Source organism: Pygoscelis adeliae, unplaced genomic scaffold (genome assembly GCF_000699105.1).
Source record: "Pygoscelis adeliae isolate BGI_AS28 unplaced genomic scaffold, ASM69910v1 Scaffold855, whole genome shotgun sequence".
In the NCBI taxonomy this organism is placed as follows: domain Eukaryota; kingdom Metazoa; phylum Chordata; class Aves; order Sphenisciformes; family Spheniscidae; genus Pygoscelis; species Pygoscelis adeliae.
Window position 1 is genome coordinate 155,156 of NW_008824727.1, and position 20,715 is coordinate 175,870.

The following is a 20,715-nucleotide window of genomic DNA, read 5'->3' on the forward strand; positions in this document are numbered from 1 at the left end:
GCTCCGGGCGGGGGCGGGGGAGGGTCTAGCGGCGGCTCCCCTGACCGCCGGCCCGCCTGCCTACGTGGTCTGCGCCTGGAGAGGGGAGTCGCGGTGTGGGGGGCCTTTTTTGCGTCGGACCGCCGGCTTGTGAAATGGTGGCGGTTCTCGTCTCGGAATGGGGAGATTTGTTGGGTTCGATGAGGCTGTGCCTTCTCCCTTAATCTCTGTCCTCTTAAAGGGTAGTTATGAGCGAGGGAGGTTAAGGGGCTGAGAGGTTCCGTCTTCTGCAATGTCGGAGATCTCCTCGGCGTTGGAATCCGGGTCTTTTAGGCGGCCCTGGTTACTTTTGTGACTCCTCCGGTTTTTACAAAGTTAATGGGCAGGAGAAATCTCTCTTCAAAGATGCCTTGAAACTGTGCTTCCAGTCAGGAAGGTAACTAGCAGAAAAATCCTAGTTCTGCAAACTTCAAAGTTTTGCTGTGAAGCTAGAATTGGCACGCTTGGAAACAGCTGGGAAGTCTGGGAAGAGTCTGAATTCCCTTCCCATCCTCCTGAAATGCTCTTGAATGTGCCTTTTATTCACTGGGGAAACGCACCTTTTTTGTGGAGGCCGAAGGTAGGAAGTAGTAGTCTGCTGGTTTTTCCTTTGCGTTTTCCGAAGATGCAGATGTGTTGCGATGAGAAATTGTCACAACTACTACTACTCAGTAGTAGTTGCTTTCTGTTGCTTCCGAAAGGTTTCAGACTAGGAGCGTCTTGGTTCCCTAATATCATTGTAAAGGGTTTTTCAGCTCTGGTCCGTGCTTACTTTCTGTAAGGCACTGGCTTTGTATTATCTCTTTATAGTTTTGCCAACCTTTCTGTAAAATACGGTGTCAATATTAAGTCACGTGTACCAAATGTTATCTTTTGAGCGCAGTATGAGTTGTTACTGACAGCTGGAAGGTAACGTCATGCGGAACACATAAGCAGGAAGCTAGATACTTAGTGTAAATGTATATTGCTTACTGCTTCGGTTTAGGCCCGGTCACTTAGACTGAACAAAACAGGAAACTACTGTCAGTTCAGCTTGATGATATCATTAGTTTCGCTATTCCAAGGGGTGTTAAATCAATACCCAATTTAAAAGTCTGAGTAAGCTGGTCGAATTAACTTTTTGGGTTGGAGGAGGGTAAGCTGTTTGTTTGTTTGTTTGTTTAAATTAAAAAAACCCCATCATTTCTATTTCCCTTTCGAAGTGAAAAGGGTAATCAGAGTAACTGATTTGGTTTCATCAGTTCTAACTGGAATGTCCACCTGATATTGCGGTCTTGCTTCCTGTCACAAACTTGTGCATGACGTTGTTGCTTAGCATTTCAGGGCTGCTTTGCTGTGTCCCAGAAGCGGGGGAATTTCAAGAACCGGCAAAGCATTTGATATAATTCATGCTTACTTTATGGGGCTGGGGGGGCAGGTAGTATTTTTCAACTACTGGAAGGCTGCTGAAAGTACAGCTGTTTAGAAAATTATCTTGGGTGGCTGAAGGTGGTGGTGGGCGCAGCTCTATAGAAAGGGGAAAAAAGTTTGATGCGTGTCTTGATAATTATCACCGAGAAAACAGAAAAGCAAGTACCGTTGTTGCACGCTGCCTGGGAAGAAGCGATTCCTAAAATATAAAGGTAAACTGATGTGACTTACGTAGACAAAAATCCACGTACTAATTGTTACCGTCTGCTTCTCTTTCAGATTGAAGCAAGTGAATTCTGATATAACTCAACTTTGTTAGAGGGCTTTTTTTAAAAAAAAGTTGATCCACAGTGCATCAGAGCAAGTTACTACTTTACTTTTGAGTGACTTACAGGTGCTTGCCTGCATTGCAATAAAGGACTCATATATTGAGCAAGACTTATTTATCTCTTCGTTTTGGAGAGTCTAATAAACTGTTATTACAGTTTCTGTACTGACTTTCAAAGTTTTGAAGTCTAAAAAGACATCTTTAAAAATAAAAACATGAGCACGGCCAGAACAGAGAACCCTGTTATAATGGGTCTATCCAGTCAGAATGGGCAGTTGAGAGGCCCTGTAAAACCCAGCGGGGGCCCAGGAGGTGGAGGCACACAAACTCAGCAACAGATGAACCAGCTGAAAAATGCCAACACAATCAATAACGGCACTCAACAGCAAGCACAGAGTATGACCACCGCTATTAAGTAAGTGTTTGTATCGGCTGCCACAAAAGTCACGTTCAAAAGTCATGTATGGGAAAGTGTTCTTGGGTTCCCATTTTAAAAAGTTTTCTTCTGTTGTTTTATGGCATTGGTGGTTAGAAGTGTCCTGTGACGTGCATTATGAAAAGAAAGCTGTATTTCTGTGTGTGAGCTTCTCTCTAACAGTGATCTTTGCAGAGTGTTTGTTGTGAAAGTCGAATTTGACGCTTTGCTTTTCAGAACGTGTAGCCGCTTGTCAGAGGTAGCCCACTGAGCAGCAGCAGCATCCTGTTTTCTTTGCTCACTGCGAGTGGTACGAGAGGGAAGTTGGGTAGTGGGAAGGAACTGAACTGAAATTTCAGATGGAGGAGGAAACGCCAGCTAGTCTCAGTCCAGTTGTGTATGCTTTTCAGTTGTTTGTTGCAGTTCTTTCTCATGGTGAGAAGTTCTTTAAAGTTGGTTATCTTTTGTCATTGATCTCAAATAGTAGCGCTTGCTCTCCTCAGTGTAACGCTCCGGCTTTAGTTCATCAAAGCCTGAGCTGAGATGATAACGGTACCACTGTGATAACCCTCCTACCATCAAACTGGTTTTGGAAGTGTGCTAATAAAACGTGAGCGTGCTGGTTGGAAATTCTGAAAGATGTAAAAGACTTGGATGGTACGGTAACGTGTTCCTTTCTTTTTTTTCTCCGTGGTTCCTCCTCCCCCTGAACAACATTCACTTTTACTTTGTTACTCGATTATTTGTGAAGGAAATGCCAGCTGTTGTCAAAGAGTGCGTAATGGAATACTCAGGTTCTTAAAGTTTGCCTAACTCGTTTCCCTTCTTTTTTTTTTTTTCTTTTTATCGGTTACTCTAGTGAAACCGATGGGTTAAACTCCTCAAAATTCACTCATGACTTCCTGGGATTGGGGAAGAGAAGGACTTACCCTCCTCTGTACAGTGGCTTTCGAGGGAGGATGGGTGTCTAAATCTCACTGAGAGCAAAAGACAACATTTGATCAACAAGTGGAGTGTGCACTTACTTAATTTTCTCCCCAAAAGTGTTTTTTATCTTCTCGCATTACTCACAGATTAAGAATGGATGTTCCCTGGGCGAGAGAATTTTTTTTTTCTTTTAAGCGATGAAATATTCTCGTGTGGATTTATTATAGCCAGTTTCTGTCATATGACTAAGTCAGCGCTCAGTTTTAAATCTGTGTTCTACTGGATTGATTCGGTGCCCTAAAAACAGGACTTGAATCATGACTGGATAAAGACTTCACAAATTCTCTGTGTGCTTGGCAGACTGCTGATTTTCTGTTTACAGTTTCCTGCCTGTTGCATCCTGCTTAGCTCAGAGAAGACTTGAGCTCATATGTGTAGGTGCTTTTAGCTTTCAGGAGGTGAAAACATTACATGTTTGTCACTGTATCTAAGAACATAAAAATGCAAAATAAAATTATGAAACCAGATTTTTTTTTTCATGTGCGTTTATTTTATTTTTGCCATAGACCTGGTGATGACTGGAAGAAGACTTTAAAACTCCCTCCAAAGGATTTGAGAATCAAAACTTCGGTAAGGATGGTTGAATTGTGGGAATAAATATTAAATAAAAGAAGCTGCAGCGGCAAAATATTTGTCCTAAGCAAAGACTCAAAAGCAGTTCAGTTCTTGCTATTTTAAATGAAGAATTAGTTTGTTCTACAGCTGCTCGGGAGAGATGCTTCTGTTGCAAAGCTCGAAAATGGAGTTTACTGTGGCTTTCTTACTTTTTTTTAGTGTTACGGCATGGGACTGCTTGTCAGTGTCTCTTGCAAGGCAGATCAAAAGATGTCAGTGTATGGTTCACAGTACTGCATTTGGTTACGAGAAAGCTAATCTTTCCTTCTCCACTGTATGGTATTGCACAGATTAGTGGGAACTCCTGTATGGTAACGGAATGTGCTTTGTGGTCTTCCTGCATAGGTGATCTCTCATTGAGTCAGACCGATCTACAGCTGGCGGGTTGTATGACCTAATCTTATGGATGTGCTTTTTTTTTTGATTATTCAGGACGTGACCTCCACAAAAGGAAACGAGTTTGAAGATTACTGTTTGAAACGGGAGCTGCTGATGGGAATTTTTGAAATGGGCTGGGAAAAACCATCTCCTATTCAGGTTGTTTACAAACAGACTACTTACAAGCAGCGTTTGTTTTTTTATAAATTTATCGAAATTCTTATTCATGCTTAAATGTTGGATACCCACGTCATGATTTGGGAAAACTGGGGTTGTGAACGGTGGAACTTGGTGGCCCTTGGAGGAAGGCGAGAATTTCTAACACCCGACTAAATCGCTAAGTCGTGCAGTGGGTGACTTAGAGATGGGATGACTTACGCTTTAGAGGCGTTAACTTGGATTTTCCTTTTCACTCTGGAGGCGTTAGTGTGCTAATTCTCTGTTCAGTAACATCCTTCGCATAAGTAGTCCCAGTGAGAACAGGGCTGTTCTGTAAATTTTCCAGAAAACTGAGTTACCGTAGGCTGCGTACCTTTAGTTGTTACAAAGATAACTATGGCTTTATCACACTGTCTTGGTTTTTTTTATCGTAAGCATCTGGAAGGAGCGTAATGGAGCCTATGGGAGAGAGATTAGTATGTTAGCAAGTTTACTTTTCTGTCCCTCCATCTTGCTTTTACTTTTAAGGCTTGTTCTGTTAAGAACTGTTGATGTGTAAACTTCAGGGGGGCAGGGACGTTGAACTCTCTTTTAATTGCTCTTTGGAGGATTATCATTGACACAGCTCTGCCACTTGATCTCCTTAAGGCACGAGAAAGCTACAGCTTTTCAGTAATTTGTCTGCTTTAAAACAGATTCTAGCCATGCCGCCTTTCTAAAAGGCTGAGACTTCTTTAGATGTTGCTGTAAAAGACAGTAAAGTGAAAAATACGTGAGGCCTGTGTTTGAAAAGGGCTGAAGTTTCAAAAGGGAAGTCTGCTGGTTTTATGAGAAGTATATCGCAGGAGCGTGCAGGTTTGAATTAATGCGGGCCAAGGTGGTTCTGATGTTAAGATATAGGTGGGTATCTTTTTCCATAGGAGGAGTTTGCTAGTGACTGTCGCTGTCTCTTCACTTTTTTTTCCTGATTTTTCTTTTTTTTTCCCTAATGTGTCAGTATGGGTTTACCGTTCCTGTGGTACCTGATCCCTGGTTCTCTTATGACCAGGCAAGATAAGGACTTTTAAGTGGGATATGGGGAGTGGAGCTATTGCTTTGTTGGGGAACTCTTTACAGATAGGTTTAACTCCTTCCTGTTGTGAGTCTGCGATGCTTGCAGTTGCAGGATATTCTGTTCATGAAACAATTGGATTTCACATGATACTGTTAGCAAGGAGAGTTAAATTTGGCCAGCCTCTTCAGCGAGCGTGGCTTATGATTGCTCATGCACTGTCTGTCATTGCATTTCAGGAGGAGAGCATCCCCATTGCTTTATCTGGTAGGGATATCTTGGCTAGAGCGAAAAACGGAACAGGCAAGAGTGGAGCCTACCTCATTCCTTTACTTGAACGGCTAGACTTAAAGAAGGACAATATACAAGGTCAGTTGAAATGGATCTCACTTAGCTGCAGCCGGGTAACGGTATCGGTCGCTGCGTAGCAGACTTGAATCTAAAACCGGTCACTGAAACTGAGCAGCGTTGGTTATCTGCTTGTACTTTCGAAGAAAGTTAATGGGGAGTGGTGGAGGGGAGGTGGAATTCTAGAAGTCCCACAGTTGCTTTCAGAAGCTTGAAACGGAAGGCACCTCCTGGACTTTACCGTCTTGCCCTGGAAAAGTGGATTTGGAGTAATAAGCAAGCGTGCTGGCTGGGGGACTCGTGTGGAGGGAATGTCAAGGGATGGAGAACCCTTGCACGGAATTTGCCTTGTCGTAAGCAGTTTCTAGGTCTTGTTCAGGATATCCAGAGTGGAACTCCAAAACCATAGAAGTATCGCTTTCATAAAGTCTCTGTCTCCTCTGAGGATTGGTATTTAAGATACAGCGTGTTACTAGTAACTCACACTGATGCTTTTAACTTTCAGCAATGGTGATCGTTCCCACCCGTGAACTAGCCCTGCAGGTCAGTCAAATCTGTATCCAAGTCAGCAAACACATGGGAGGTGCCAAAGTGATGGCAACAACGGGAGGAACCAATTTGCGAGATGACATAATGAGGCTTGATGATACAGGTCGGAGCGCTTTTGCTACACTATAGTTGCTGTTTGTTTGAGGCTTGTACAGTGTGGCAGTGGAATTTCTGCTGCTTGTTGTTTGCCTGTTACAGAACAGACTACAGTATGTCTTGTTCGCTGTTCATACGCTGTCATTATTCTCTCAAACTGTTCGTATGAAACGTGGCCGTGAATGCCGGAAACGCTGTTTTATAGTCGCCTTAACGGATTTTTTTTTTTTTTTTCTCTTCTAACCTTACAGTGCATGTGGTGATAGCTACCCCTGGGAGAATTCTCGATCTCATCAAGAAAGGAGTAGCAAAAGTTGAGCATGTCCAGATGATAGTATTGGATGAGGCAAGTTGCTCCTGTTAAACGTTTTGGGATTTTAACACCAAGTTAAAGCATTGATGTGTCTCGGCGAGTCTCCTCCTTATGCACGGCAACAAATCAAACTTGGCTTAGAGACACTGTAAGGTTATAGCTCCTCCGTTTCTCAGTATTTTTGAGAAGGTATTTTGGCAGAAGAATTTTTCTGCGCGTGAATCTTTTAAGAAAACAACCTAGGAAGATTTGCCTTTCCTGTCGTCTTTGCTATTCCTGAAGAATAGATTAACGGTCTATTCTGAAACGAAGGAATGCATTTCATTTGGTTTCAATTTATAATGAGCGAGCTGTGCTTACCACGTAATTGTATGTAAAACTGACTGATGAACGTCCAATAGCATACAGGCTTCTGAGTGAGAGGTTGAGAAAATAGTTGTGTGAAAGCTCTTGGACTCTGATAGGAACCCTGATAACTGTTTTCAATTTAGATTCCATTTATTTTTCCTGAATTTGATGCTGTTTAAATCAAAGTGCTGAAAACTAGGAGAGGGTAAACTTCCTCTTACTGATGAATCCTGTCTCCAGCAGCTAAATCGCACATCTTTTGGAGCATGATATGTGCTCCAAAGGGGATGGTCCCATCATAAGGGCAGGGAGAATGCTCCTGGTGTTTTATTTGGGTCCCGTGTCCCATCCCTGTCCCCTCTTCCCACAATGCGGTAATACCGGAAGACTGAAATCTTGCCCCGTTGATTTAACTTACTCTTTATTACTTCCGTTGTTACAGGCAGATAAGTTGCTGTCTCAAGATTTTGTTCAAATAATGGAAGACATTATTCTCACGCTACCTAAAAACAGACAGATTTTGCTCTACTCGGCCACTTTCCCTTTGAGCGTACAGAAGTTCATGGTGAGTGCAGGTGTATTGGTATACGTGAGACGGTGGTGACATTGCACGTGAAGTGTGTGAATGAGTGGTGCGTGGCTGTTAGGGCTCGTTTTTTTTAATGCATGCGGACTTCACTGGTTTAATCTAAGTCAGCCTAAATCTAGGACAGAAGTTTGAAAATAATTTCTGACCCGCAATAGCATTAGCGGGAAAGCTAGGTACGCACAGTTCTTGCCTCTAAGGTACTGTTTTCCACATTGTACGCTAGTTACGGGCCATCTGCACTGATTTGCTTCCAGAGGGTGCTTCTGTTTGGCTTGCTCGGTCGCCTTGGATTTATAAGTAATCCTTTGTGAAATTTTACCCACCCTGTCTGTTTTGTGTATAGCATGAAGAGTGAGCGGCTAGGTAGTGTGTCCTTGCCGTGGAGGAAGTTAAATGTGCCAGAGGGTAGGAAGTACTTACGTTGTTTTGCATGTAGATACGCCCGCTTCATCCTTATCTTTATTTTTCAGAATTCCCATTTGCAGAAACCCTACGAGATAAATCTGATGGAGGAGCTGACCTTGAAGGGAGTTACCCAGTACTATGCCTACGTAACTGAGCGTCAGAAAGTACACTGCCTCAATACGCTGTTTTCTAGGGTAAGCAATAGGGCTGGGTCAAGAACATAGAGAAGCTTTTTTTTTTCCTTTTGGAACCAAGAATAAGACTGAGGGTGGCAAAGACGGCTTAACGATGCTTTTCCCTTGTCGAGATGGGCTATTTAGCTGAAGCTAAAAATGCGTGCTTCTTATCCTGCACCTTTGTGTTATAGAACTTTGTTGATTTTTTTCCCCTCTTGTACAAAAATGTATACTGGGTAAATTACCATCAGCATACCTGCTTTGCTGTCTTTCTAGAAGGGATTTAGACTTCTGTCTTGGATCATTTGTTAGTAAAATGCTGCATTTACTGAGCACGCTACTTATATGTTCAGCTCCAGATTAACCAGTCGATCATTTTCTGCAACTCCTCTCAACGGGTTGAATTGCTAGCCAAAAAGATCTCCCAGCTGGGCTATTCCTGCTTCTATATCCATGCTAAAATGAGGCAGGTGAGTATGAAGTCTGCAGTGGTTTATTCCACCGCCCCGAGATTTACTGCATAGCTGAACTAAGTCTTGTGCTTGCTTTAAATTTGCACGTTCTTTGAAAACGGAGACATGTATTGCTTTGCTATCGGTTTGTTTTTAGACTCCCCTGCCCCCAAACCTCTTTCCAGGCTGTTCAGTGCAGCTGGTCAGTTGGTAATCAGGAGTACTTCAGGTTAATTAGTCCAGTGTAAGCACAGACTGTGGCCAGAAGGCAGAGCTCCTATTGCTGCTGCCTTGCTTTTGCCAGCATGGGGAGCCGTGGTAGACCACACAGTGTAACTGACACAGATGAAAACGAGCCTGATTTAAAACAAATGACAAAAACCCCAATACTCGGCCGATGGAGTGCCCTGCGTGGCTTTTGCAAACAGTACATCTTGCGCTGTGACTGCAGGGGAATCAGAAGTCGGGGAGATGGCTTGGCTCAAACGTCTTGGCGAAAGCCACGACTGGCATATGGCGACTGAGCACCTGTGGCCTTGGTGTAGACGATCAAAGCGGCATTGGCATTTTTCCTGGTGGGGAGGTTTCTGTTAATTGTACGTTAGCTCACATCTCCTTGAGCTTCATGCTCGTAATTTCCTTGTTTTCCGCAAGTGTACTAAAAGGTGTCAGAAGGTTGAAGTGACGCCTGCAAAACAGTAGTACTTTGAAATATTTTTTTCATTTTGTATGTAAGCTAGAATAAATCCAAATGAAAGCTTTAGAGGAAACCTAGCTTGCTGTCCATGGAACTGACAGGTAACGCTGATGTTTGCTGGGCTGTAGGCAGACCAGTAATTAATTAAGCAGAAAGAGAAGTGGTGTCGGTATGGAGAACAGAGAGAGATGCTAACGGGGTTCTGATTCAGATGGGGGGCCTCTCTGGTAAGTTCTTTAGAATATATGGGTAAGAAGTGCTAAATAATATGTACTAGCAGCTTTGTTTGACTCAGCTGTTCTCTAACAATGAGGGGGAGGAATTCACGTGATTGAAGTTCAGTGTTGGCAACTTGAATATACCTGAAAGTCACAGCTGTTTGGGTTTTTGTTTGTTTTTTGGGTTTTTGTTTTGCTTTGTGTGTATATATATTTATATTTCTATTTCCAGGAGCACCGCAATCGTGTATTCCACGATTTCCGAAATGGCTTATGCCGCAATCTTGTTTGCACTGGTAAGAGTTCCTAAATGTTTTCCTGTTTCTAAAGGTTGTGATAGAAGGCAGATTAGCCATTAGCCCAGGTATAACAGATCACTTGATTTGTAATAAAACAAAACATACTGTTTTGTTTTAAGGTGTCTTTGCCAAGCCTGCATGCAGCAGGGCACAGCACTCCTCCTTTAGGCATGTAGATTTTTGTCTTTTGCGACAAACTGTGAAGGTGCAACTTGCTAACAAGTCGTTTTACTGTGACAGTATTTTCTGCACTAGTTGTTTTCTGTATGTTTTCACACGGGAGTACTCTCTGAGTTGTTGGGCCATAAGCTTTATGAAATATCGGTAGAACTGTGGTTAGGATCACCCGAGTAAGTTTTGCCGATTCTTTAAATGTTTATAGCTCATCTTTTCTAAATATTTTTATAGTTTGGATTGGCCTGTGTAAGATCCGAGTTCTCCGTTGTGCAGCCTGTTTGGGCAGTACCGTGGCAGTGTTTGCCGATCACTACCCGTGTCTGGGTTGTCTTAACAAAAATTGCTGGAAGCGGAATAAAAATAGTTGAGCTAGTGGGATGCAGTTCAGATCTCAAGTCTGTTGTGACATTGGTGATGCACAACCGTGTGCGAGGAGATACTTGTGTACGAAGACCTGCTCAGAAATAGTCTAACGTGGAAAAAACTAGCTTTGTGCTAATTACTTTTTCGGCATAGATGTGCAGATCTGGTGTTTTGGTCGTTCTTCTTGTGTTACTCATGTGTATGATGGATAAAGAGCAAGAAGAAGCCATAACAGAATTGTCTGTAAACTCTCTTTGATACAAGGGAAGCTTATATCCGGAAGCTAGCGCGAGCCAATGTTAATCACTGTTAATCTTTCCACCCTAAATACTGTCGGCATTTGATCTCACTGAAATTAACTTTCTTCGTGACCTGGATTGTCTTTCAGATCTGTTTACCCGAGGTATTGATATCCAAGCTGTGAATGTGGTGATAAACTTTGATTTCCCAAAGCTGGCAGAGACTTATCTCCATCGTATTGGCAGATCAGGTGAGAGGAAAAACATCTTTTAGGTACACCTTTGCTGATGGCTGTGATGTTTCTTAGGCTTGAATTGGCTTCTGGTTTTTATTACTCTATCTGAGAATTATTTTAGGTAGCTTTGATTTTTCTGACAGATTTATTTTTGGGTATCATCTCAGATGGTTATCCTCACAAATATCTGAATAAAGGGCTGTTCTCTTGAAACTGGCCTGAACAGCCTAATGAGAAAAGGAGAGGGGAAAAAAAATTTAAAAAAAAAAAAAAAATCCTTTTTTGCTTTAATCTCAGGAGGTTTACTGATGCTTCTCTTTGCGGTTTGGGAAAATTCTATACTGCAAACTCAGTTTCTGTGCTGTCTTAAGCATAGTTTTCTTCTGCGTGTGCTCCAAGGTATGTCTGGACGTCAGCAAAATACACCCTTTAAGAAAGGCAGTGAACAAAGGAACTCGGTGTACTTGAACTTTGTAGTTCAGACTTGTTCGAGAACTCTGCGCATAATTCAGTAGTGGAAGACTTTCCGTTGGTAAATAATGAGGAGGTTTGGCCAGAGCATTTTGAACCTCCTGGGTTTTCTTACTCCTATAGCAGTACAAAACTCCTTACCAAAAACTGATGTGAAAGTTGTAGAGACCTGTCGCGGGGTCTGGATTTGCTTTCATCCTCAGAGAGTGCTGTTGTTAACTCCACAGTCTGCAGGCTTTTTCAGTCAGCCTTCTATTACTTGGTTCAGTTGGTTTTTTTCTTTTTTTTTCTTTTTTTTTTTTTTCTTTTCCCCCCCCCAAGCTCGCTTTGGTCATCTCGGCCTGGCCATCAACTTGATCACCTATGATGATCGATTCAACCTGAAAAGTATTGAGGAGCAGTTGGGAACTGAAATTAAACCCATACCAAGCAACATTGACAAGAGCCTGTATGTGGCAGAATACCACAGCGAACCTGTAGAAGATGAGAAACAGTAAACATGTGCGTATGTAAATGCCTTCCTGAATGGGGAAGTGGCGTTGGGATGAAAGAAGAGCTGATGTGTGAATGTTACCGCAGGGGAAGAGGGAAACTGATGTGCTGAAAAGGCTCTGAATGTGAAAACAAGGGTTTGAAATAGACTGTCAGTGCAAGGAGATCTGTGGATGTGCTGAAGCTGGGAGGGGAGGATGAGTCATTTTTAGTTCTTCTAATGGAACTGCTGACCATATGCTAAGGAGACCAACAGTGGGGGGAAAAGGGGGAGCGGGGAATGGTGTTTGGCGAGGCCAAGATGGCTACTAGTAGCCTAAGGAATTCTTTCTGTACTGCTCAGCTAAAATGAGAAGTTGGTGAGGGGCAGAGAGGAAGGTGGTCCTCAAAAAGGTGAGGAGAGAAAAAAGATAGCTTTGAGAACAGAGCGCCAAAAAAGCCTGAGCACCTCACCGGTTAGGAGGAACAGGTTCAAGTTAAAGGTGCTGCATCTTTTGCATCCTTTGGTTCACGGAAGTCTTGCCAAGTAGACAAAGTAGGTAGCAGAGCTGTAATTCATCTTTGCTGCCACTCGAGGTCGTCTACATAGCTTTAAAAGAAAATGAGGTTTCACTGTCGGAGACTCCTAAGTGTGCCCTTCGTGATCATTGTCTGAGGAAAAACTGCTGACCCGAGTCTTTTATAAGAAGAAAACTCACCCTGGATTGCAGTCGAGCAAAATAGCTACAGGATGATGTTTGCTCTGGTTCTAGTTAAGATGCTATATTGTGCAAGGTCAGACACCATACAGTTTGGGTTGGAAATTGTTCGTTCGGGTACTCTTCTTAGAGATCGTGAATTAGAGAGTCCCAGTGAAGCTGCTGAAATTCTTCTCGGGTGACAAAAAAAAAAAAGCAGCCATAGAAGCAGACTGCTAGATAGTGTTAAAACGAACCTATGTCCCTTCTTTGAAATCATTTGAGGATAGCCCTAGCCAGTCATGCCAAGCTGACTTGCAGCCTCTGCTTTGCTGGCTGAGCTTTCTCTGTGTTTTATAAATGAGTAAAAAAAAAAACAAAACAAAAAAACCCAGGTGGTGAACTTGGAAAAGGCTCTTGGGTAGCTTCCTTAAGGGGGGGCATGCTGCAAGCTTGCCTGAGGACTGTTTGCCGCTTCCTAAAGGACGCGAAACCAGTAGGTAGTTGTGCTCCGTGAGTATAGGAGGGCGTTAGCAGCACCTCTTTCTGCAAAGCTGTTGTTGAGGTTGAGCTGTTCCAAATGCCCTGTGCTTTTCCAGAGCTGCTACATAGTCAGTGTGATTCATTACTGACGTTCTGGTTTTGCATAGAAGTGATTTAACTGTGGGTGTTGTGGTTGTTTTTCTGGTTTGTGTTTTTTTAGGCTTTGATTACACATGCCAGAAGGTGAAGCCCTTTGATCCAGATCTGTGACACATCGTTTCTTTGGGGATACCCTTCTCTTTGTGGGTTTTTCTTCGTCTTTTCATTTCGGAACTATGAAGACTAAAGAGCTCGGCCTTTTTTTCTTTTTAAATTTGGCAGCAAGGAAGAAAGAAGATAAAAGGAGGAATGTCTTTTTGTTTTTCCACTTGTTTGCACTGTGTGCTGATTGAACATTAGTTGCACTAACTGCTGGTTTTAAATTTTTTTTTTTCTTTGGGTGGGAGGGGCAGCAAGGGAAGAAGAGAAACCCTGAAAAGAGAAGAATCTTGATGAACACGAGCTTGTCTGCTATTTCAAATTCTTCAACCACCGACTGAGTGCATTTCAACTTCTCCCTGGTTACTCATCTGTTTTTAAGCTAAAGAGCTTGTTACTTATTCGTGCAAAGTGCCTTATGCTATGAGACCATTCAGAATATCACCTTTCCGATACAGCCCAAGGAATCGACAGCCGTTTTTGGTTTCAGGTCAAAGTTCCCCTCTCTTCCCCCTCTCCTCCTCCCCAAGTACTCAAGCCCAGGGCTGGGAGGTGAAACGTATTGGTAATACTACTTTTTTCTTCAACTTTTTTTTTTTAATTGGAGGAGTTGATATGCATCTGCAGTTCACCCACACTGTAAATACCTGTATTTAAAACGAAACCAACGTAAAATCTGGGCTGATTAGGTGCAGCATCATAGCTCCAGAAGGAAAGAGTAGCCTGTCATCCTTTGCAGGAGCCATAAGAAAAGCCCTATGCTCTAGCAGAACACTAAAGACTGGTTTCCGTAAGAGTCTCCATCAGTAGCTACAGCACTTGTTACGTAGACTTGTTTCAGAGCCATGGCCCTCTTTCTTCTGGTGCAGTGTGTCCCATAGAAAATCAGATGTGTATATTGTACAAACTTTGTAAATATGATTTTTTTTTTCTTCCGTTTGGGTTCATATATAACTTCTTTTGTGATGAAGGTTGCTGGGGTTAAAGGGATTAGACTGATTATGGGAGCAGCTAAAGATGAGAGGGGCTCAGTTTTCTGCAACACTAACCAATGAGAAGTGCTCTGACCTCCGTGAAGAGCAGGCCTCTACAAGCGTTCCTTGTCAGGGTGGGTTTGCTCTGGTGCTAGCAACACTGTCCGGTACCGCTCGTGTGGAAGAGATCACTTGTGGGGCTGTGAGGCCTCAAAATCTGTAGCTCAGCCTGTTGGGAGATGCTCTTCGATTTCCCCCTTAGAAACTTCAGGAACTTGACAAGCTCTGAAGGGGGCCATGACCTGTGTTCCACCGTGGCGTGAGGGGAATCCGGTGGGTGTCGGTGTGGCTGAGCAGTATATGCATGAGGCGTGGATTTGGGTTTAAGAGAAACCGTAGAAAACCAATTTACGTGCATAAACTGACAGTTCTGGAGCTTTGTGGGATTGATTCACTTCCCGCAGCGTTGTGCATTTTCTGCCCAGAGCGGCCACTATACAGACTTGTGAGCAGGTAAGGGCAAACCCCTGTTAATGTCAGAAGCTGCAGAAAGCTGCTTGCCATCTCCTCTGTTTTGGCATGAACTGCTGTCTGTCATTTTGCATTGTATATTGCTGAAAAGTGCTTTCTGGTCGAGTAGTGTTGCTTTAAATTGTGCCCCTCCCAACATGCTTGATGTTTGGCCTGATCTACAGGCAAAAGGAGTGAGACAAATCAAAAACCGTACTCTTTTTAAATTCCCTTTTAGCCTGTTCACCAACACCGTCAGGAGGCACCTGGGTGAATGCAGTCCCTTGTGCTCAGTCGTTTATTGCGTATACAGACGCTGCACTCGCACCACGCTTGCTTACCTTTGAGGCAGGAATTAATTGTCTTAATTTCTCCCTGTTTTGACCCTTTTTCTTCTTTTAAATTCAAGTAAAATTGTTTGGAACTACAAGGTGGACTTACCCATCCGTTTCCTCGAGGATCCTAAATAGAAGCCAGGTGCCTCCTGACAACAACTTTACAAGATGGAAAGGTTTTTGTGTTTGGGATTTTTTTTTTTTTTTTCCTTTTGTCAGCAGAGACTCCGTAATTGTAGCAAATGCTGCACTAGAGTACAAACTCAAGAGCTTGGTCACAGACACTCTGTGAGCCACACAGCTTACATCTGACTGGCAGGTACTAAATGTAAGGAAGTTTGGGGTGCTTTCTGGGGGTGGGGGGTGGGAGTTTGTGGGTGGTAACTTTGACCAAAAGTAAAATCTTGCTCTTGTACTGCAGCCAGCTTACGATTTTCCAGAGAGACGCAAGAGGGATCACTTTAGTGCAACAAAGACGTGAAAAATGTAAATAAAAGTTTTGTATCTTACCAGGGCATGCACGTGTAACAAGAACAGGATAGCGATGTCGTGTCAGACGTGCGTGCTCTGCTTGGATTTGTGGTAGGTTAGCCTGGTGCCATGCGTTGATGGTCCCTCTTGAAGCACAGAACTGTTGAAAGTGTTACTTTAAACTTGGCCTCTAATTGAGGATTGGCACTTACCTAAACTATCGGGGGCACCATTTTTAGGTGGCTTCTTGTCAAGAAGGAAGCAGCCTATTTTTGGTGCTAGTAGGCTATCTCTAACAGATGCGATCTTGCAAATGGAAAGATGCTCCAAAGGACTAGGATCATCCTAGGTTTTTTTTGGGTTTTGGGTTTGTTTTGGTTTGGGTTTTTTTTTTATTTTTATTTCGTTTTGGGGGTGGTTTTTTTTTTGGTTGTTTTTTTCCCTACCCAGGAGGAAGGAGTCTGTATAAATCTTGGCTTCCTGAGATTCCTTGCAAGCTCCTGTTTTTGCTGGTCACGTACCAGCCTTTACATTTCTGCATTAGTTGGAGCCTTCAGTGATGAGCCCTAGGTCAAATACTTCGTCTGACAAAGATGACGTGACTGAGAATCTGATGTATTCTGCGCTTTTCCTCTCGCCTGGAAGTCTAAAAGCGTCACTCCGTGAATCTGATGAAATGGAGCTTCACAGCTGGGTGAAGTGGCTGTGAAGAGGGTGACGCCAATCTTCAGATGGCTTACTGGAGAGAAATTACAGGCTGGTCTCTGGGTGTGCGCCGGCGGGAGCGCACGACAGCTGCTGGAGGGCTTTTCCCAAAGGGAGGGGGGTGGGTTGGTCTTAAGTACGTTTCAATTTCCAGAATGAGATGGGAGCATCTTTCCTTTGCCCTCTGTGACTTTTTTTGTGGGTAAGAACAGGGAAGCTCAACATGAATTCATGTTGTGTACGTGTTGGTATCAAATCATCTCATTCTGATATTTTGTTCTTTATTTTTACTTGGGATGGGGGAGGGTGTCTGCTCCAAGGATTTAAAAATGCTTCACACCCTTGGTTTTTTTTGTTGTTTTTGTTTTTTTTTTTTTTTCTTCAAATGACTGATAGGACATAAACCTGAGCAGACGGCTGTCCTGCTTCGGTTTCTGTTCTAGAGGTTACAGAGATGCCATGCCGCGTCTCCCGAGCTGCCGTTGCGGTGGTTCTTGTCCCGGTGCTGGACTTTGTCGTGCCGCTGGGGCTGAGCAGCTGTGGCTTTCTGAGGACGGAGTTAATTTTGTTCCCAGGAACTCCAGCGGTACGGCCGCCATAGTAAAGGTTGGGCAACAGTAGTCCATGCAGGGAGTTTTCCGTTCGCTGTGAACTACTGGGCCATCTTTTGTGAATCACAGTTTGTCTTCGTAATAAACCCGGTCTCTGGACCAAAGAGCATGCATCCGATCTTCAAAATGAGGCTTTGGCAGATTATCACACAGGTTTTGCTCAGTCCACCGTTGTGTTGCTAAAATGTCCCTACGTGGAAGCATTGTTAAATTCTGCTGTAGACAAGTTAGGGAAGGGTAAGGAGGGGTGGGGGGAGGGATGGGTTTATTAAGATACAGCCTCGCTGTATTTTAACCAATAATTACGGGGAAGGGGTGTCAGGAGAAGAAAATAGTCGCTGTTCCCTTTATTGAAAGAAACTGGAACTTTTATTTCAAGAAAAGAAATTATTTGCAGTTCGGGTGGAATGTCATAATCCACTGGTCCCTAGTCAAGAGGTTGGTATTCTTACTGTTAACCAGCAAACAACATGGACTAGTCCTTGAAAACAGTCAGGGGAGGGAGGGGAAAATTGGCTTTCTGTTAAATCGGTAATTGGCAAACTCTCCAGCGGAGCTCAGATTTTGTTGAGAGTGTGTTTTCTCTGGCTGTATGTGCGTCGCAGCACTGACTTGTGAAGAGCTTCATGAGTTCTGAGTGCACAAAAGATGAATGGTAAAATCCTGATTTTGTTGATTAAACTCAATAAAAGCTCCCTGGAACTCCAGTTTGGTCTCGTTCGTTCCTTCAGCTGCGCTGAGTGAAAAGCATGCTGATCTCTTTACTGGCACACGTCGGACGCTCGCAACGAGCTTTGGGGAGAAGCCTCGAGAAGAGGAGTCAAGCTTGATAAACAGAAAGGCGCTCTGCCTTCAAGAGGGACGTGCAGCCACAGGAGGCGTTCTCTTTCCGTGCAGGCCTTTCAGCCGAGGTGGCATGTGCTCTTCCAGGGTCCGGTGCTCCGCAGTCTCAACTAGACGAGTAGACTTCACCTGGCGTCTGGTTGCGGTGCCGAATTAGCCCCGACTTTGCCAGTGAGAGTTTCTGTAAGGGACCGGAGCGGCACTGCAGAAGTCTGCTGGGACTGTATCTTTACAGCTTTCGTCAAGAGTCACCCCTGAGCTCTGCCTTGCTGGCCGCTTGCGCTGCAGGAAACCTCTCGTGTGTGCTGTGGCTCTGGTCACGTTCATTCACGGGCAGGACAGCTGTGCGAGTTTCTCTTCTGCAGGTAAACAGAGGGCGTGGGATGTGACAGGCTCTTCTGAGCAGAGTGGCTTGTGGTGTCAGCTGAAGTACCTGTGAAAGGTGCGCTGCTTTTTCTCGCTTGCATCTAAGGGAAGGCTGCTGCTATGCATCGGTATATACGTTAATACTATATTCCCACTCCACAGGCTGTTCTCTTCTTGCAACCGGAGTAGCTGAGCGTCATCAGCAGTTAAAGGAGCGAGGTAAAAACTGTCTGGGTCTCCTTGTGGAAGAGGCCTTATGAAACATACCTGGTGCATACAGCCGAAGTGCAGTGTGAAAATTTCATGGCAAATGTCAAAAGCAAGACCGCAGCTTTTCATCAGCGAGCTCTTTAAGTCGTTGGGTGGGGGAAAAGGGTTGTCCTATTCAAAGCGCTTCTTGAACCTTAAGCTGGCAGCACTGTGAAAGTGCTGAAAATAGTTTGTAAGCTGTGACCGAGGCTATGTGACAGGGAGTGGTGTGAGACCTTCCCGAGACTGGAACTCCCTGGCTGCTCTCTGAAAACCTCTCGGGTAATTGTCTGGCATAAACACAGCAGTAATTGTTAATTAGGTATTCGGTAGATCCTGGAGTTCTTCTGTCTGTTGGATTCTTTAGCTGGAGCTGGCCTGGTTCGCAGTAGCTGCGCTCGAGCGGCATGCAGGCTTGCGTAAAACTCAAGACATTTTCTCTTCTCTACTGGTCAGTGAAGAAAAGGGAATGAAGACTGGAAAGAAAGTAATTACGAAGGACAGTGACTGTTGCGGATGGCTATGCTGTCACCTGCTCTCTGTCAAAAATTCCGTAGACCAGAGCACAGGTGAGCCCCTGAAATCTGCTCAAATGAAAGTCTAACGATAAGTACTTTTAGTCCAATTTAGAAGTATAAGCTGGCAGCTCTGCCATGTCAGGAGCTCACGTGTCAATATTTCTAGGGTTGGGGGTGGGGAAAAAAGCCCGTGCTGCTGGAGGGCTAGGATGTACCAGCGTCACCGAGAAGGCTGCAGCCGGCCTTGCACAGCAAGAAAGGGTGCTGCTGGCCTGGGAGCCTCTGGCCTGGGACAGGCCTGGGGCTGTGCAGGACCCCTGTGTGCCAGCCCTGCCTGGCGCTGCTGCTGGAAAGCAAGGGGCAGTGCCTGCAGCGGGACTGTTCGTGGGCTGGCGGGAGTCGGGGCCACTGCTTCCACGCAACCGACAGGTGGACGGTGCTGTTGGGGATTGCACACTGTGTTCCTGTGCCCCTTTAGTAGCAGCCAGGGGGTTGCATCCCTGTGGCCAGCAAGCCCCCCTTCCCATCTGCCCTCTGCAAGGTGCAGAGTCACTGCGAGGCCTGGCTGCCCGTGGAGCTGATGGGCTGCGCTGTGCTACGCTGCAGACACGTGCCGGACTGTACTGGGCCTGGCTGTAACAGAGTTAATGTTCTCTGTAGCAGCCCCCACTGTGTTTTGGATTTGTGACTAAAGCAACGTTGGTAACGCACCAGTGCTTTGGCTACTGCTAAGCAGCACTTGCCCAGTGCCAAGGTTTTCTTTTGTCTCTTTTTTTCCCCCGTGCCCCTCCACCAGCGAGTAGGCTGGGGGTGCAGAAGAACTCGGGAGGGAATGCAGCGGCTGACCCCAACTGATAAGAGGGATATTCCGTGCTGCATGATGTCGTGCCCAGCAATAAAAGCTGCGAGAAAGGAGGGGGGGATGTTTGCATTTATGGGTTGTGCGTCTCCCCAGGGAACTCTTACACATGCGGAGGCCCTGCTTTCCAGGAAGGGGCCTGCTAATGGGGAGTAGTGAATAAATTCCTTGTTTTGCTTTGCTTGTGTGTACAGTGTTGCTTCACCTATGAAACTATTTTGATCCACAGGTTTTCAGCTTTTGCTCTTCCAAATCTCTCCCCTCTCCTGCTGTGGAGTAGAGGGGGCTTAGCTGCCAGCCAGAGCGACCCTACCACGCAGGCATGGGATCGAGGTGGGTGTCTCAAGGCAGAGCCTGCAGCCGATGCTGCTTCAGGCTTGTACACTACAGCACAGGGTTTTGACACGTGCCTGCCTTCCCTTCCCCCTGCCGCCACCTCTGCTGAGCTTGCAGAGGTGACAACCGGCAAATGAACTTGGTCAGATTGTGCTCCTGGGCCCCACGGCATTGGGAAACCGAGCTGGCGTCAATGCACGGCCTGTGGCAGATGACCTCTTGATGTCGGGGAGAAGCGGGGGCTGTAGGAAGTGCTGGGTCAGAGCCTACAGCGTCTCCAGTGGGGCTGCTTGTATAAAGCTCTGACACATTGGGGGCACGGGCCCTTACTGCACAACACCTCCCAGGGCCCGATTCCTCGGCCCTGGGCAGGACCATTCCTGCCCCGAGACCTGTTCCTGGCGCAGTTTCCCATAGGTTGTAAAGAGCAGCTGGACAAAGCCGCACGCAAGCAACGGTGTTTGCAGTTACCGGTAGAAAAATTAAATAGCGGTGGAGGTGTGGGACTGATAGCTACAACAAGGTCGTGCCATGCTATAAGCTTGCCATTACTTGCTTTCTTGAAGTATCCCCCTGCTCCATTGCTGGTGGCATGTGTGTGTACACGCACGCGTGAAACCGGTGCGGTACTGAAAGCGGGACAGCCCTCGCAGATGTGCCCCCCCGCCCCGCGCCTGCTGTGACAAGGCTG

General features: G+C 45.0%; 1 protein-coding gene across 1 annotated transcript; it reads left to right on the forward strand.

Annotated features, from left to right (window-relative positions):
* The first annotated feature begins 397 nt into the window (after positions 1–397).
* DDX6 (DEAD (Asp-Glu-Ala-Asp) box helicase 6) lies at positions 398–16,614 on the forward strand. The gene is made up of 14 exons (XM_009323390.1): positions 398–415; positions 1,708–2,171; positions 3,665–3,728; positions 4,206–4,310; positions 5,601–5,730; positions 6,215–6,361; positions 6,606–6,700; positions 7,458–7,580; positions 8,075–8,203; positions 8,539–8,655; positions 9,785–9,848; positions 10,780–10,881; positions 11,659–11,838; positions 13,210–16,614. Exons 2-13 carry the CDS (start codon positions 1,972–1,974, stop codon positions 11,832–11,834), a joined length of 1,452 nt encoding a protein of 483 aa, XP_009321665.1. The 5' UTR covers positions 398–415; positions 1,708–1,971; the 3' UTR covers positions 11,835–11,838; positions 13,210–16,614.
* The last annotated feature ends 4,101 nt before the right edge of the window (positions 16,615–20,715 follow it).

Excerpts from the sequence above, each read along its gene's own strand:
- DDX6 (XM_009323390.1), top strand. The coding sequence starts at position 1,972 with ATGAGCACGGCCAGAACAGAGAACCCTGTTATAATGGGTCTATCCAGT. Across the intron at positions 3,729-4,205 it reads ATTTGAGAATCAAAACTTCG|GACGTGACCTCCACAAAAGG; the intron begins GTAAGGATGGTT and ends TTGATTATTCAG. Across the intron at positions 4,311-5,600 it reads AAAAACCATCTCCTATTCAG|GAGGAGAGCATCCCCATTGC; the intron begins GTTGTTTACAAA and ends ATTGCATTTCAG.